We start from the raw sequence: 17,271 nt of genomic DNA, 5'->3' as shown, positions 1-17,271 counted from the left end.
AGGTTGTAAAGCTGTTGCTATGCCGATCAAAAGTGAATGACATCATACCTATTCAATGAGTCACCTTTTGCTATGTGGACCAAGAGGAGAATATCCTCTTGTGTAAAAAATAAGTCACCAACACATGCCACCTCCCCTCTCTCACTCCACTGTGTTTAGCATCACAAAGCTTTCACTCTTAACCAGCTTATTTATTCCGTAATAGTAGAAAGCGAGATCAAAATTACATTGTGGATTTGCAGTGCTCAGGAAGTTATTTTCTATTATTTCTCACCAAACAAATACATTACATTACAAAGTGAAAACTTGTGGCAAATGGCCTTTAAACTTTTATACATGGTTTTGCTTATTTCCTGTTTACTTTTTCTAAAAAGAACTTCAAAATATATACTTTTTATGACTAGCATAACATTTATAAGAGGCACATTCAGGACCCTCAAACTAGCAGTTAGTAGCACAAGATTTCTTCCATTAAGTAATTTACATTTCATATAGGTCATTTTATTTGGCCAGTAATACATTGTAATTATTATTTTCTTTTTCCTTATCTTTTCTTTCATCCAAAGTACCATAAAAATCAGAACATTCCTTCATTATGTGATGAGCTTATTTCAACCGCATTGCAAATTAGTGTCACCACCTTAAATGAAATACTGTTGCCATGTTCAGAAACTGCAGAATTTAAGCAATACAACGATATATAACTTGAAAGGGTTCCGTAAACATGAGAAATCAATGCAAGTGTCAAAATCATGGAATAACCCTGTACGGTTTCATGTTGGCTGTCTGAATTATTCCATGCATAATACCACAGGCTTTGTAGGCAAAAACTTTGGAAAAGGTGTGCATTATGCATGAGTAAATACTGTATTTTTCAAACTTCCAAACTGTTGTCTGAACATTGAATTTACTTGAAAGTAAAATTTTTAGAAGACCTTTTAATTTACACACAAATTAGGTTTTCTTATATACATAAAAAAATGTTTATGTGGCCCATAAATAGCATATATAATGGCATAAATTGTTATGCAATATTCATTGTTTCATGTTGTCATATTTGATACAAGATGGGTACTGACTCTTTTATTTCTTAGAAATCATAAATACAGAGAAACTAGTACTCACTTTATCCACGAAACTGTTTTTTTCTTTGTTCTATTAATTTCGGTGGTGACTGTCACCATCCTCATTGGAACTTCTTGGTGTAATGATTTTTTTTTTCTCTAAAGTGGCCTTGACAGTGTAATCATTAGTTTCTAAAGTCTCTCATATCAACAGTTCCAGTTGTGAATGAATTCATATAGGTCATATTATTTGGCCAGTAATACGATAGGTCACACTAAAAGTTTTTAGACACGCGCAAGTAAAACACTGGAGACCAAAAGTATGAATGCTATAATTTTTCAAAGTATTCTCCATGACAGTTGATACACTTGTTCATCCGCTCAAACCAAGTGTGAAAGCACTGGGACCACACATCTGCAGGCACCTCTTGAATGCACTGAACGAAGGCGGTGACTGCCTCCTCGGGAGTAGGAAATGAAGAACCTCGTAATGTATCCTTGATTTTAGGGAACAGGAAGAAATCACAAGGGGCGAGGTCGGGACTGTAAGGAGGATGAGTCATTTCTTCGATGTTGGAGGCTTTGAAGAATTCAATTGTTCGTACTGCTGTATGGCTGCGCGCATTGTCTTGATGCACAATAATGCGACTTCGTGGGCGTTTTTCACGAACTTTCCATACGATCTCCGGTAAACAAACCATAGTGTACCATTCAGCATTAACGGTCCGACGTCCCTGTAGCGGCACTGTTGAAATATGGCCCGTCCGACTGAAGAAAGTGGCAACCATTTGTTTGCCAACACTTCGTCCCTTCCTGACTTTTGTTGGTGGGTCTTCATCCGGGAAGATCCACTGCGTCGACTATCGTTTGCTCTCGGGTTCATAACAGTACACCCAAGTTTCGTCACCTGTTACGATGTCATACACTGCATTTCATTGTCCTTGGTTAAATTTGTCCAGCATTTTCATGCACCATGTGACCCGTGCCTGCTTTTGCTCCTGAGTAAGATGGCGTGGGATCCATCTGGCACAGAGCTTCCTGACACCAAGGCGGTCATGCACGATCGTTTGAACCTGACTCATACCAATACCCAGTGTTGCACTAATAACTGCATATGTCACCCGGTTATCCTCCTCTATCATGCGACGCACTCTGTCGACGTTTTCTTGAGAAGTTGCTGTCACAGGACGACCATCACGTAATTCATCACTGAGTTTCTGACGTCCACGTCGAAATTCTAAAAACCAATTAAACACAGTCGCACGGCATGGGGCTTCCTCCTGAAATGCATTTCGGAACCTTTCATAACATTGCTGATGCGTTAAACCTGCTCGAAAATCGTAAAAAATCATTGCTCTGAAGTGCCCCCGTGTTAAATCCATTTTACTGTACACACACGACAATAATTGACTAATTTCTGGCACACAACAATTAACAACTATAAATTCTGCAGCATTATCACACTTCACAGACTACTAAATTCAACATATCCTAGAGACAATGTATTGCTGCAATCAGTGTTGCCACATCTGAAAACTTCTAGTGTCACCCACGTACATTGTAATTATTAAACTATGTCCTCATCTTAAAGTAACCCCCATAGACGTTGAAGCATTTGTCCCACTGTTCTGGCAGTAGGTCAATGACAGCCCTGTAGAAGGTGGGTGGTTTCTGCAACAACCAATCACTCACTGCATCCTTCACCCGAGCATCCAAGTTGAACCAGCAACCACGCAGTGCCCATTTCAGCTCACCAAAAGATGGCATAATCACATGTGGACATGTCTGGGTTATTAGGTGGGTGCTGGAGTATTTCCAACCGAAATTTGTGTAACAGGTCCGCAGACAACATTGGCTGTATGCAGCTGTGCATTATCATGTAATAACATCACCCCATGTGACAGCACACTTGGTCTCTTGGATTTGATGGACTGACACAGGCACATCAAAATTTCTGTACAGTGCACGCTAGTAACAGTTGCACCTTTCTCACAAAATTCGACAAGCAGGATCCCCTTGTGCTCAAAGAACAATGTGAGGAGCACATGACCATGGGAACTCTGCATAGCCTTCAATTACTTTGGTGGTGGCGAGTGGGGGTGCTTCCACTGCTGACTTTGCCGCTTGGTTTCTGATTCATACAGATGGCACACAAACTCCTCCCCTATGACAATTCAACAGAGAAAATCGCTGCCTTCCTGGTTGTATCGAAGGAGCATCTCTAGTGCCATTCCCATGTGAAACAGCTTTTGTTCTGCAATCAGATTATTGTGAACCCACTGTGTGTGCACCTTCTGATACTGGAGGCAGTGTTTCATAATGTTAAACACCGTGCCTTGATTTGCCCCTGTGGTCTGTGCAATATGCTCCACTGTACACTGTCAATCACACGTTGGATGAGGTCATCATTTGTGACAGTGACAGATGGTCCAGGTCATGGATCATCCTGCAGTGATGTTCTTCCTTCACGAAACCTCCAATTCCACTCCTTCACCCTTGATAGAGATAAACTATGTTCCCCATACACTGCTGCAATTCAACTGTGAATGTCTCGCTTACTAGTGTCTTCCGCCACCAGGAAACGCATGACTGCTTAATGCAATTACTTACCAGCCTCCATGATATGCCAGATGGCAAGTCCCTGCACGTTTGCACTTCACACCACTCACACTCGCACTGCTTCACACAAGCCTGTGACATGACTGCCATCTACCGGGCAACAACTGAACCCCCTTCCAGTGGCAGGAGTTTCATGGAGCCCCGGCATCTACACATGGAGATATACGAGGTAGCCTGTTTTCCACTGACTGACCCTTAATAAGTGAAGTAGGAGACAGTAAACACTTACCAAACACAAAAGAGAAATGTTGATATTTTGTGGCCTGGTTGCATGTTCACAGAGTTTTGAGTTTGAGTTGGTGTTTTAAGTTCACTTTGTGCACAGTAAGGCTAATCGGGTTTAAAGTGGAATCCGAATCACTATGTGCCTCCACTGGATATCAAACCCGGGACACATGTTCAAAGAAGAAGAGAGATATTTATGGAATGGCAGAAATGAAATGTCTCTCCTAAGTATGGTTATCATTAGATACTTAATTTTTGTCCTAAATGCTAATTTTATTCCAGTGAGTAAAAGCTTTTGGAGTAGCAGTGTGTTTCAAGGTACATTAATCACCACATGTAAATTCTGTTCTGCCTAAAATTGCCTATTTCACCTGCTAGTACCAATTTTGATCATAAGTGCATAAATCAGTGAATATTGTATCAAATGTGAAAACTTGTTTGTGTGCACCTTATTTAGTGCTACAACAATGGAATCACACCACTGACATTTTTCATAATTTTCCCTGGTGGTTTGAGAAGAAATTCTCCCACCAATTATGGCTAAAAGTTTCATAACCTCAATTAATAAAAGTATAAATGTTGACTTCTCTGGCCATAATCTTGAATCTTTCCATGTGTGAGGGAAAAGCCATCTCTGTGTGTGAATAAATATAAATACTAGTCCAAACAAGAAAATGAATGACATTTTCAAATGATAAGTAACTTTTGCTTTACAGTCCTGCAGTTATTTTTTTATTTCAGAGTATTTTTTCTAAAAAGAAAAATTAACATTTTATAACTGTGTAGTAGCCAGAAGCAGTTATACACTATTACTCTCCATGATTTCAGAATTATATACCTAGGTATATAAAACAATTAAATTTCTCTGTTTTTTAATTAAATAAAAATGTGTAAATATATAATATTTATTTATTTTAAAGTGAAGATCTTCAATCTTCATACATAACCAGTCATTAATTTTATGAAAGGATTAAATTTTGGATGAGAAATTTTTAATTTTAGAATTTTACTTACCCACAATATTAAAAAGTAATTCTTTTTTTTTAATGCCTATTATTTTTCTTGCAAATTTTTTGTTCTTTTTTGCCTGCATATTTGTACAGTTTTAGTACCTTCAAATCTGTGCTCTATTCATCATGCATCTTTTTTTATGTGTTACATGTCATATGTATCAATATGGATCATATTCACTTGTTGTTGATATTGAGAATACAATGGCATGTCTGTGTGAGTGTGCTTTGCTTTTAATGTAACTTTTCTTATTCTGCAATTTTGTTTCTTTTTTAGCATTTATTATTTTTATTATTATTTTTTTAACGGTTTTATTTATTTAAATCTGCTTGTTTAATTGTTTCCCTTTTTCTTCTTAATTTGCAGGCATGATGTATGCAAATAATTTTTCATGACCAATCTCCTGATGATATTTGTCAAGATTTTTCAGTTCACAATGGCACCAAAACCAAAACTACTTGATATACCAAAGAACTTTAGTCATGCTTCCATATATTTTACACATGAGAAAGAAGCAGAGGCCTTTTGTTCAGAAGTTGCTAGTGGTTTTGTATATATTTCATAAAACTGCATCTTTGATTTTTCATTGCATGATAGTGTGAATTGTTTCTTTCAACGTAAAGGCTCTTCTGTGAAATGATATATTTTGAAACATAATTGACCCAAGACATTTTAAATGGATTGATTGGGTTTTTAGTTCACTAATCTGAATTTTCTCTTAATCATGAATCCAAATCGATGATGTGCTTGTGGTTAATTGCATTCAAATGTTGTCATGTTGTGTGTTCTTGTGTCATAAAATTTCATTTTTTGACATGTGGTGTATGCAGGGTAATACTTAAATTACATTTCATTCAAAAGTTTATTTGTATGAGGGCATGCCTCCTAATTTGTATTGGAAAATGGTTGAATTTATTTTAATGTAAGAAATGCAGGTAACTTTCTATAACTTTTTTGTCCATATCAACACAATTACTTTTCCACATAATCACTCTGCCAATCATCACATGTCTGCCAACAAGAGACCAGTTTCTTAATGCCGTCACTGTAGAATTGTTGATCTTGATGATGGAGCAACAACCTCACTTCTATTTGCACTGCATCACCAGAATCAAAGTGAACTCCTCTCAAGTGTTCCTTAAGCTGTGACAATATTGTTTAAGAATGCACCACCTTCAAGTTTGTAGTTCTGAAGCAACGGTTCGCTAATGTCCAGTCTCTTCTGTTCCATGTCAGGAGTGAGCTTCCAAGGCACCCAAAGTGCACAAAGTTTTTGGTGTCCCAGATCTGCAATTATTGCCTGCACTCACCCCATGGTTGCAAGTTCTGCCTGGGTTATGCGATGGTTCTCTCTAATGAGTTCATTGACATGATTCCGATGGCCTTCATCAGTTACAATATGCAGCCTTTCACTCCATTCTTTTGTCTCGCACATTGAGAGTTTCTTGACTGGGGTTCTCATTATGAGCACAAACAGCCCAACATCATACGGTAATGACGTCTACACATTCATCCCAATAAAAAGCCTTCATTCTCCGATGAATATCAATTGGGGCACATTTTCTGCATTAGAAGCTCGATCATGGCACGCTGCTTCAGGCACACAGACATAGTATGGTTACATGCTGCCATTTTCCTTACTATAGTTCAGCACCCCCTGGCAATAGAAGTTTCAAACTTGGAATGGAGAAGCAGGAAAGTCTGATGAGTACAATGCATGGTTGCTCAAAATCCAAAATGGGTTTACACCATAAAAAATAAATAGGAGGAATTACTTTTCAGCACTTCCTCATATATAAAAGCTCTTTATGTCTTCTCTCTTTCCCTTTCTGTTGTAATATATAGTGCAACCTTGGTTTTCAAAATATTATAAACTGCAGGACACATTTTGGATGAATGTACACAAAGTGCAACAACCAAAGTTTGTAATTATTTTATGTCACATATACTATAGACATATATTTTTTTATTATTGTCTTTAAACATAATAGCAGTTCAAAATGCAAAATTTGTCATGTTCAACAAACCATGTCATATCAACAAAAATGTATCTGGAGTTATGACTTCTGTGTAATTTTATTGATTTTTCAACCTTGTTATGCATAATAATTTTTTGTCATTGGATATAATATAGGATCATGTTATTATTTACAAGAAAAGTTTTATTAGAAATACAATTTAGTACAATAATCGCACACTAAAAGGATTCTATACTAATAGTTTTCCATGTGACGTGTAGATTATTTATTTATTTTAATACTCACCATTCACATTTGTTTCTTTTTCTGTCTCAGATAAATTTTGTCATTACATTAGAATATGCTCTACAGGTAGTGTTCTAATTCAGAGAAGGAAACTTTTATTTTACTGATTTAGTTTGGCAGACATATAGCTGATTGTTCTAGAATGGTGCAGTGCAAAGCTTCTTGAACATTACGTATATTCATGAGAGTATTTTTCTTGTAAAATTTAAGTTGCCTGATAAGATTAGAACTTGATTTTTTTTTCTTTATCCACATTAAAAAAAAAAATTATGAACATATTACTTGGAACCCTGCATATGCCACTGAGAAACTGATCTCTCTTCAACGTAACAAGAAGAGCTCTCTGGTAATGTTTTGAAAAATGTCTAGGTTAGAAAAGATTTACTCTAAATAGTAAATTATCACTGTAATCAGTGCTCTGTGAATATGTGTGGTTTATGTGATTAATTGCAGCTCATGTAATTTAGTTACCAAAAATCAGATACCCAACCTGAATTTTAGTTTTAACGTCTATGTTTATAAATATATTTTAGGTGCAGATGATTGTTAAGAAATATAAATTTTAAGTTTGAAATGGTTGGATGCAATATATGCATGTATATTTTGATTTGTCTACATGAGCATACTTGTAATATTTCATACAATAGAAAGAAACGGAAGGGTTGATAAACGAGTTCTGTGCAATGTTACTTCATTTTACAGTTCTTTAAACTACATGTACAATTTGAATGTCTGTGTATACTGTGATAATTACATGGTGTTAAATAATGACTGAAATAGCATTTTAAAGTCTAAACAATAAATGCTCTAAACTTCAAAGATTTTAACAAGTGAAATTGTTACTGTAATATAATGTAATATAACACCATTTTATTCTCCAGTGAAGCTCACAATGACAGAGTACAAATAAGACTTAAATCAAGTTTTAGAGTTGTGTTAATTTATATTTAACACCACAGTGCACGCGTTCCCTTCGTAAACGTAATTGCATGCATGGGTGGCATTGCGCTCACTGACATGTAATCACACATAATGTATTAATTACTTACGTGAAATTTAAAAGATTTCGTAATTCCGCGTTGCACAATTTAATGGTTCAATCCTATTAATTTCGAAGATCCACTGTCTTCATTCACAAAAGGGTACGGCGTTTGAAGCGGAGATGGTACCGCGCCAGTACATTGTTTGTTCCCGGGCGGCGGTGGTTGCGATTTTTCCCGTTCGGCAGCACTGGCGCGCGCATCTTGGTTTGCGTCGTCTGCTTCCTGTTGTCCGGTGGCGTTGCATGTTGGGGGTTGGGGGGCTGAGCCGTGTTGCTCGGTAATGTGCCGTTCCTGTTCCCCGCGTGGCTGGAGGGGGGTCGAGTATGCGCATAGCATCTTTTCTTTTTCAGGTCGGGGATCTTTCTGAGGACAGGGTGCCAAGTTGGGTGTGCTTGTCCATTGTCTAGGTTTAGTGCTGGTTTCTGCTGGATGATAGCATGGGTTTCTTTAATGGTGTTTTCTATGACAGAGCCGGTTGGGTGAAGTATGGATATGGAGGAGATGGTGTGGTTAGTGGAGTGGAGGTGTTGGGAGAGGCCTGATTTAGGTGTGTCGTTTTTGGAATCTTTTACATGTTCGTTAATCCGTTCTTGGACGGTGCGGATGGTTCTGCCAATGTAGGTGTTGTGGCATTGGCATGTGGTCTTGTAGACACCGGGGGATGAAAGTTTGGGTAGGTAGTATCTCTTGAAGTTTGGTAGTGCCCTTCCGATTTGGGATATGGGTTTGTGTGCTACTCGGATGTTGAAGGGTTTGAGGGCCTTGGCAAATTTTCCAGATGTGGTGGGGTGGTATGGAAAGGCGATCCATTTGGGTTTAGGATTTTGGTTCGGGTTATCTCTGTTTCTTGGATGTCTGAACTGGGTTTCTGTTTTTGCGCACCACATGGATAGTTGGCGCTCGGTGTAACCGTTGTTTAGGCCTATTTCCGTTACGCACGCTATTTCATCTTGCAGGTCATCTTCTGTGCAGCTGTGTGTGAAGGCTCTTCTGTAAAAGTTCATCCATACTCCAGCTTTCTGTTTTGGTGGGTGGTTGGATTTTGCATGGATATACTGGGTGCCCGAGCCTGGTTTCCTGTATACGGATGTGACGAACTTGTCTTGGAGTCGTCGGATGCTGAGGTCGAGAAAGTTGAGGCGGCCATTTTGTTCCCTTTCAACGGTGAAGTTTATGTTGGGATGTATGTTATTGAGGGCAGTTAGGAGAAGGGTTAGGTCCTCTTCCTGTTTGTAAATGACAATGGTGTCATCGGCATATCTTTTGTATCTTATGTGAGCAAACTCCGGTTGGGTGAGAATTGACTTCTCGGCCACATGCAGCACTATGTTGGATAGGGGTGCAGAAAGGGGGTTGCCCATCGCTAGGCCCCCTGTCTGGTGGAAGAAACTGTCCTCGAACTGGAAATAGTTGTGGGTGAGGCAGGCTTGTAGAAGGTAGCAGATTTCATCAGTTACAAATGGAGGCGTGTTATTGCTGAGTAGCCAAGTTCTGGTGGAGTCAAGTGCAAGGCTGATCGGGATGGAGGAGTACATGTCCACTACGTCTATGCTGGCTAGTTTGCAGTTGTCGGCTTTGACAAAAGAGGTGACAAATTCTTTTGCCTCGAGGCTGTTTTTTAGGCAGTAGGTGAGTTTGTCATTGTGGGCGGTCAGTTTCTGGAGGAGCCATTTGGTTAGGTGGACACTTGGTTGATTGAAGCCGGCCACTATGATTCTCAAGGGGGTTCCTGGTTTGTGAGTTTTTGGTATGCCATATGCACAGGGAAGGCTGGGGTGGGTGTTCCTTAGTTTCTTCTTTTCACTATCTTGAAGGAGGGCACAGTTATCTATGGCTCGGCGGATGGCTGTATTGTATCTGCTTGTGGGGTCACGTTTCAGCTTTTTGTACCCGTCAGAGTTTAGTTTTGCTTGCATTTTGTCACTGTATTGGCCTTTTCCCATTATGACGTATTGATTACCCTACGTCATAATGGGAAAAGGCCAATACAGTGACAAAATGCAAGCAAAACTAAACTCTGACGGGTACAAAAAGCTGAAACGTGACCCCACAAGCAGATACAATACAGCCATCCGCCGAGCCATAGATAACTGTGCCCTCCTTCAAGATAGTGAAAAGAAGAAACTAAGGAACACCCACCCCAGCCTTCCCTGTGCATATGGCATACCAAAAACTCACAAACCAGGAACCCCCTTGAGAATCATAGTGGCCGGCTTCAATCAACCAAGTGTCCACCTAACCAAATGGCTCCTCCAGAAACTGACCGCCCACAATGACAAACTCACCTACTGCCTAAAAAACAGCCTCGAGGCAAAAGAATTTGTCACCTCTTTTGTCAAAGCCGACAACTGCAAACTAGCCAGCATAGACGTAGTGGACATGTACTCCTCCATCCCGATCAGCCTTGCACTTGACTCCACCAGAACTTGGCTACTCAGCAATAACACGCCTCCATTTGTAACTGATGAAATCTGCTACCTTCTACAAGCCTGCCTCACCCACAACTATTTCCAGTTCGAGGACAGTTTCTTCCACCAGACAGGGGGCCTAGCGATGGGCAACCCCCTTTCTGCACCCCTATCCAACATAGTGCTGCATGTGGCCGAGAAGTCAATTCTCACCCAACCGGAGTTTGCTCACATAAGATACAAAAGATATGCCGATGACACCATTGTCATTTACAAACAGGAAGAGGACCTAACCCTTCTCCTAACTGCCCTCAATAACATACATCCCAACATAAACTTCACCGTTGAAAGGGAACAAAATGGCCGCCTCAACTTTCTCGACCTCAGCATCCGACGACTCCAAGACAAGTTCGTCACATCCGTATACAGGAAACCAGGCTCGGGCACCCAGTATATCCATGCAAAATCCAACCACCCACCAAAACAGAAAGCTGGAGTATGGATGAACTTTTACAGAAGAGCCTTCACACACAGCTGCACAGAAGATGACCTGCAAGATGAAATAGCGTGCGTAACGGAAATAGGCCTAAACAACGGTTACACCGAGCGCCAACTATCCATGTGGTGCGCAAAAACAGAAACCCAGTTCAGACATCCAAGAAACAGAGATAACCCGAACCAAAATCCTAAACCCAAATGGATCGCCTTTCCATACCACCCCACCACATCTGGAAAATTTGCCAAGGCCCTCAAACCCTTCAACATCCGAGTAGCACACAAACCCATATCCCAAATCGGAAGGGCACTACCAAACTTCAAGAGATACTACCTACCCAAACTTTCATCCCCCGGTGTCTACAAGACCACATGCCAATGCCACAACACCTACATTGGCAGAACCATCCGCACCGTCCAAGAACGGATTAACGAACATGTAAAAGATTCCAAAAACGACACACCTAAATCAGGCCTCTCCCAACACCTCCACTCCACTAACCACACCATCTCCTCCATATCCATACTTCACCCAACCGGCTCTGTCATAGAAAACACCATTAAAGAAACCCATGCTATCATCCAGCAGAAACCAGCACTAAACCTAGACAATGGACAAGCACACCCAACTTGGCACCCTGTCCTCAGAAAGATCCCCGACCTGAAAAAGAAAAGATGCTATGCGCATACTCGACCCCCCTCCAGCCACGCGGGGAACAGGAACGGCACATTACCGAGCAACACGGCTCAGCCCCCCAACCCCCAACATGCAACGCCACCGGACAACAGGAAGCAGACGACGCAAACCAAGATGCGCGCGCCAGTGCTGCCGAATGGGAAAAATCGCAACCACCGCCGCCCGGGAACAAACAATGTACTGACGCGGTACCATCTCCGCTTCAAACGCCGTACCCTTTTGTGAATGAAGACAGTGGATCTTCGAAATTAATAGGATTGAACCATTAAATTGTGCAACGTGGAATTACGAAATCTTTTAAATTTCACGTAAGTAATTTTAAACCGCGTTTACCGCAACCACCATGAATAATGTATTAATGTTTCAGCAACAATATTTTTTTTTCTCATTTTACACATCACTGAACATTTGGCTAAACATCTGAAATGATTGCTTTATATTTTTATAATATATAGCTTTATTTTGTTCATGAAATGAATGTGGTGTGGTTTTGTACCACCATGTCTGCTTTTTCCGTAATGCCATTACACGCACAGGCAGCGTGGTGCTCACTGAAATATTTTAAAAATTATTAATTTTCAGCAATACATGTATGATTATTTGTTTGCTTGGTCACTCAGCTCATTTATCAGGTCCAAAATTCACCTCTGCTCTACCTTGCAATCCATCTTCACAGCAACAACTCAGACAAGAGACCTTGGTACTGTACATCCCAGAAGAAAAACAACAATGCACGTGCAGGCAGCATGGAGAAACTCGGACATTTTGACAGTAGCACAGCTCGAGGAAGCTGAGCATTATAACAAGTTGGAGATGGCGCTTGTGCAATAGATTCCTGCAAGGACTGATGCATCCAACAAAAATGTGCAATAATATCACAATTAGTTGTGTCTGAATGGTGTTACGCTGCCCGTGAATCACTGTGGTGTTAAATAATGTTCAGATGTGAAACAGTTTCTTCATTTTTAACCCAATGAATTCAACATATATGTTATCATTATGTGAAACACAGATGCTTTGCAGGTGTATGTGTGTATGTCATGTTCAATAGTAAGTTTTACCTGCTTCTTATTTCTTGATTCCTTTCAGGTGCACATTTGCAACTACTTTAATTTTAATTCATCCAAACTCTTGCACAAACAGATATTATATTGATAAATTACTTTAAGGGTACATTATAGCTTGTTTTTGTTAAAATATGCATTTTTGATTCTGACTTAATATATATTACTGAATTATGTTTCAAAGCCATAGTTTTTCTCGTGCTTGCTTTCAAATTAATTTGATCTCAACAAATAGTTTCATATCTATGCAGCCAACAGAAAAAGTTGTAGAACTTGGCACATGCTACATAGCATGAAAAACTTTTGTAATTTTTATTGTAGTATGATTAACGTCAAGGTTTCATATTGCACCAAAAATGTTTTCTAGTGTATTGCAGAAATATTATTATTGTTCTTATTTTGTTTGTCAAAACATTAACCAAGCTGCAGATGAAGGGTGTCCCATACAGTTCTTCCATATGTGTGTACAGTGAATGTACTATAGTCATGAGCAGTGTTTTGTAAACATTAAGATAATTGAGTTTTTATAGTATTATACATGTTGTTTTAATGTTTTGTCCACTTATACATAACTTCATGTGCTTTCATTTTCACTAAGTTAAGTTGACAGCTAATTAAGAAAAAATTGCATGATCTACATCGAAAAGCTCAAGTTTTCAAACTGATGTTTCAGAAACTTATTTTTTGACTGTTATTTTAGAGCATTATTCCATCCATTAAGATATACGCCCATAACTAAAAACATTAGTTCAACATCACACAATCAAACTGGACTTTGTAATGTAATTAATTTGACTTTACCTTAATTGGTAATATGGCAATGGTAGTTGTGGCAGGCCTGTAGCTAGAATTGATCTCCAGGGGGGCTCACAGGTTATCAGGGGGGCTTTGTAAACAAAGGGCATTTTTCAAAAGTTTAACAGTGTTTAATGAAGGTGAATTATGTGCATGTTTGGGGGATGGGGGGGTCATAAAGTTACATAAAATTTAGAAATATAGAAAAACTTCGCTTCGCTTGAAATGTTAATTGACTGCTATTGAAATCATCCCTTACTACACAATCCATACTACTTTTGATGATACAGATATTTATAATCACACAAAAATGTACATATTCAATCATAGTGCCTACAGTATATTCTTCCCTGGCCGAAGCAATGAAACTCCGCTTCGTTCCCAAAACTTGCGATCTGTTGACCTTTGACGCAGATGCAGAGGGAATTTGCATGATGACGTCAAAGTCACAGATTTCTGTCTAAAAGGGAGGTCGCAAGAGGGGCAGCAAAGGTACAGATAAATAATATAATAGCTGCTGTTCATGTTATGTGAATTTATCCTTCACCAAAGTTGTGAAGTAATATGTGCTGTCTACATTTTCACTCTTCACTGCAAAAAAATTATACAAAATAGTTTTACCTAATGTCAAAGGGGGGCTGACGGCAGTGCCAGGGGGGCATAGCCCCGCCTGGCCCCTACCTGGCTACGGGCCTGAGTTGTGGTACTATATTATCCAATATAACTTTTAAATTGAAATAGAGAGTTATTCAAATTAAACTCGACATCATAACCAACGTATAAATAGTTAATGCTTCTTTACAACAAATAATGTATTTATTACCTTAGAGAAAGTGTAGTTAAATTTCCAATAGATGGCAGTTCACGACATGGCATGGGTTACCGAGTTCAGTGTCAAAATAGCTTCATGTAGTGAGAAGTCTTCCTATGTGTTTGCTTATCATGAAACAAAAAGTAGTATTGCAGTGCAATCATCAGTTGGAAACATGTTTGTTTCCAAATCAACATCAACCATCTACAGCACCACCATTCTTAAGTGGTATAAACAGTTCATTGAGTGTGCATGCAATTGCAAACATAAAAACATGAGATGTTGGAGAAAGTGTAAGATGAATCTGACCATCTTGACATGTGTAAGGTTTTACACATTAAGAAATTGTCATTGTGAGTAAATTCTCTGAGATGTAAGCTTTCATCTGATACCTCTTTTCATTTAAATAATTATAAATATAAACTACTATTACAGTAAGTGTTTAGAGTTGTCAACTACACTTTGAATAACTCTCTTTTTCCTTGGACCATACAAATAAAATTGACAATTTGTAACATTTATTGAAAAATTTATACTTGTATGAATTGTGTATTTTTCAGAACATATAGTATTTTGAGGAAGTCAGGGGTTCTGGTAGGAGTATGCATTAGAAAAATGAATCACCTGTAAATTGATGGCACAGTGGTAGCGTCATTGCCTTGTAATCAAGGTGTCCCAGGTTCGATACCTGGTGGAGGCACACAGTGGTTCGGATCTCACTTTAAACTGTAGGTCCAGTCACGATTAGCCTTACTGTGCATAAAGTGGACTTAAAACACCAACACAATCAATCAATAAAAGACTATGGTTTGCATTATGGCTTTCAAAATATGGATATAAAGCCTCTCATAGCATTATGATTGCCATCTTAAAAATGTGTACAAAAAAAGAGAAAGGAGGAGGATTTTTTTGTGCATTGTTTTTTATTTTTGTATATATTCTTTATTGATGTTAATAAAGCACTTATAAAAAAAACAATTTTCAATATGGAGCTTGAGTTTGAGCAACAACTCCATAAACATTTCAAATCTAAAACATATTTAATGCAAGCAAAAATGACCACTGTACTAATTATGTCACATACAAAAGAAAAATGTGAAGAGCAGTGTTTGTCCATATAATGTTATATTATTTCATAAGAATATCTTCCAAAAATTTCAGTAACTGTTTCATCCACCCTTACACACAATAAGTGCATGCATAACAACACACACACGCACACCCCAAGAGCAAAGCAACTAAGGAGAAACAACTAAACATCACTTATTCTGCAACTGTAATGGCAACTGTTTGCAGCAAAACAATTGGTGAATACCTGCACATTTCTATAAAGATTCAAAAGCTAAGATATATCTATATCTACATAATCTGCAATCAGACTTTTCAGGCGTAAAGATCATTGGCTAGTTTGATTCTGGATTCTGGTATGAAATAAGACATAATGAAGTGCAATATTAAAATTTGTATTTTTCAAATGTAAACACTATGTCCATAGTATAGTATTTTGTGTTAAGAACCCATGTGCATTATACAATATTTGCACTGATTAAGGAACTCTAGCGAAAACCGTACATCACAAGAAAATTGAAGAACAATGTATGAGCACACAGTGGAGAAGCACTCAAGAACCAATAATACTAAAAGGAATACTATGCATAAGAATATGAATTGTAAATTAATTTTATTTACATGTATATGAGAAAAACGTCCCAAAAACTACAAGAGTTTATTTTTTATAATAATCAATAATATGCTTTAAATTGTTCAAATTAAGTTTCGGCCTTTTCATCATAAACATAAACAACTTTTTACAATCAAATTACATAACATTATCTTTAATTTAACATGCATTTTTCTCACTAATAACTCTTGTATCATTCTCGTGTGTGTGTATATATATATATATATATATATATATATATATATATATATATATATATATCGAAATCACTTGCAATGAATTTATTCCAGGTTTAATTTTTACTTCACTTTATTTACTAAGTCATGTATATTATTTTTATATAGTTTTTTTTCTCTTATAGGAGAATAACTGGTAGAGCTAGTCATTAAAATTGACAATATTTTGTTGTATTTTTGTTCCTATACTTGGAAAAAATTGTCTTTTATAACACATAATATGCCAAAGTTGAATCATTTTGCTGTTTTATAACATTTTTAAAATAATGTATTAATAAAAACGTTATTTTAATGTACCAAAAATAAATATTTATTCTGAAAATGAGATTTAGAGCTGTTTTCCAAAGAAAAACGATTATGCCCAATAATGCATAAAAATATTTTCATATAATGTTTATGTGTGTGTTAACAATGTATAATTGATACCATATATACCATCCTGTGTTGTACATTGAACCCCCCCACAAAAAAAACAACCTATTACATATACTGATTTGTTATTTTTTTTTTAATATGAGAACCTTCAGTTGATCACTTTTGTGTATCAGAGAGTTGCTATTGCTAATTTTGATAGAGGGAAAGAATGTGTACATGTTAAATTTAATGATTCAGAATATGAATGTGTGAGCCACTGAGAGACATTTTGTAAGCCAATTGGGTTTCTCAAATAAATATGTGGAACATGATAATTGTATTTTTCATTACATTGTGTGTGTAACTATTCAAACTATTGATTGTCCTCATGTAAGCTAGAACTGTTTTCTCTCTGACCTGAAGGAGAAGAACTGCAGTTAACAGGTGCAAAAATTTAAAATGTTTTCAGTGTCGGGTGAGTGTTTCTATTTTTCTTTTTTTTCC

The 17,271-nt window shown here is 37.8% G+C and overlaps 2 protein-coding genes across 2 annotated transcripts; one reads left to right on the top strand and one right to left on the bottom strand.

The window, feature by feature from the left end:
* Nucleotides 1–5,891: 5,891 nt before the first annotated feature.
* On the bottom strand, nucleotides 5,892–10,169 carry LOC145983660 (uncharacterized). Its single transcript, XM_083116719.1, has 2 exons — nucleotides 9,468–10,169; nucleotides 5,892–6,062 (listed from the first exon to the last, which is right to left on the bottom strand). The coding sequence occupies exons 1-2, from the start codon at nucleotides 10,167–10,169 to the stop codon at nucleotides 5,892–5,894; spliced, it is 873 nt and encodes a 290-aa protein (XP_082972845.1).
* A 28-nt stretch (nucleotides 10,170–10,197) lies between these two features.
* On the top strand, nucleotides 10,198–12,620 carry LOC145983659 (uncharacterized). The gene is made up of 2 exons (XM_083116718.1): nucleotides 10,198–10,899; nucleotides 12,447–12,620. Exons 1-2 carry the CDS (start codon nucleotides 10,198–10,200, stop codon nucleotides 12,618–12,620), a joined length of 876 nt encoding a protein of 291 aa, XP_082972844.1.
* Nucleotides 12,621–17,271: the final 4,651 nt, after the last annotated feature.

The sequence above is a fragment of the Lepisma saccharinum genome, chromosome 2 (genome assembly GCF_977018435.1).
Source record: "Lepisma saccharinum chromosome 2, izLepSacc3.1, whole genome shotgun sequence".
Lineage (NCBI taxonomy): Eukaryota > Metazoa > Arthropoda > Insecta > Zygentoma > Lepismatidae > Lepisma > Lepisma saccharinum.
The sequence above is the reverse complement of the archived record's forward strand: the minus strand, read 5'-3'. Positions and strand labels throughout refer to the sequence as shown.

Excerpts from the sequence above, each read along its gene's own strand:
- LOC145983660 (XM_083116719.1), bottom strand. The coding sequence starts at position 10,169 with ATGGGAAAAGGCCAATACAGTGACAAAATGCAAGCAAAACTAAACTCT. Across the intron at positions 6,063-9,467 it reads GATATGCCGATGACACCATT|CTTAAGGAACACTTGAGAGG; the intron begins GTCATTTACAAA and ends ATATTGTCACAG.
- LOC145983659 (XM_083116718.1), top strand. The coding sequence starts at position 10,198 with ATGGGAAAAGGCCAATACAGTGACAAAATGCAAGCAAAACTAAACTCT. Across the intron at positions 10,900-12,446 it reads GATATGCCGATGACACCATT|CTCATTTATCAGGTCCAAAA; the intron begins GTCATTTACAAA and ends TTGGTCACTCAG.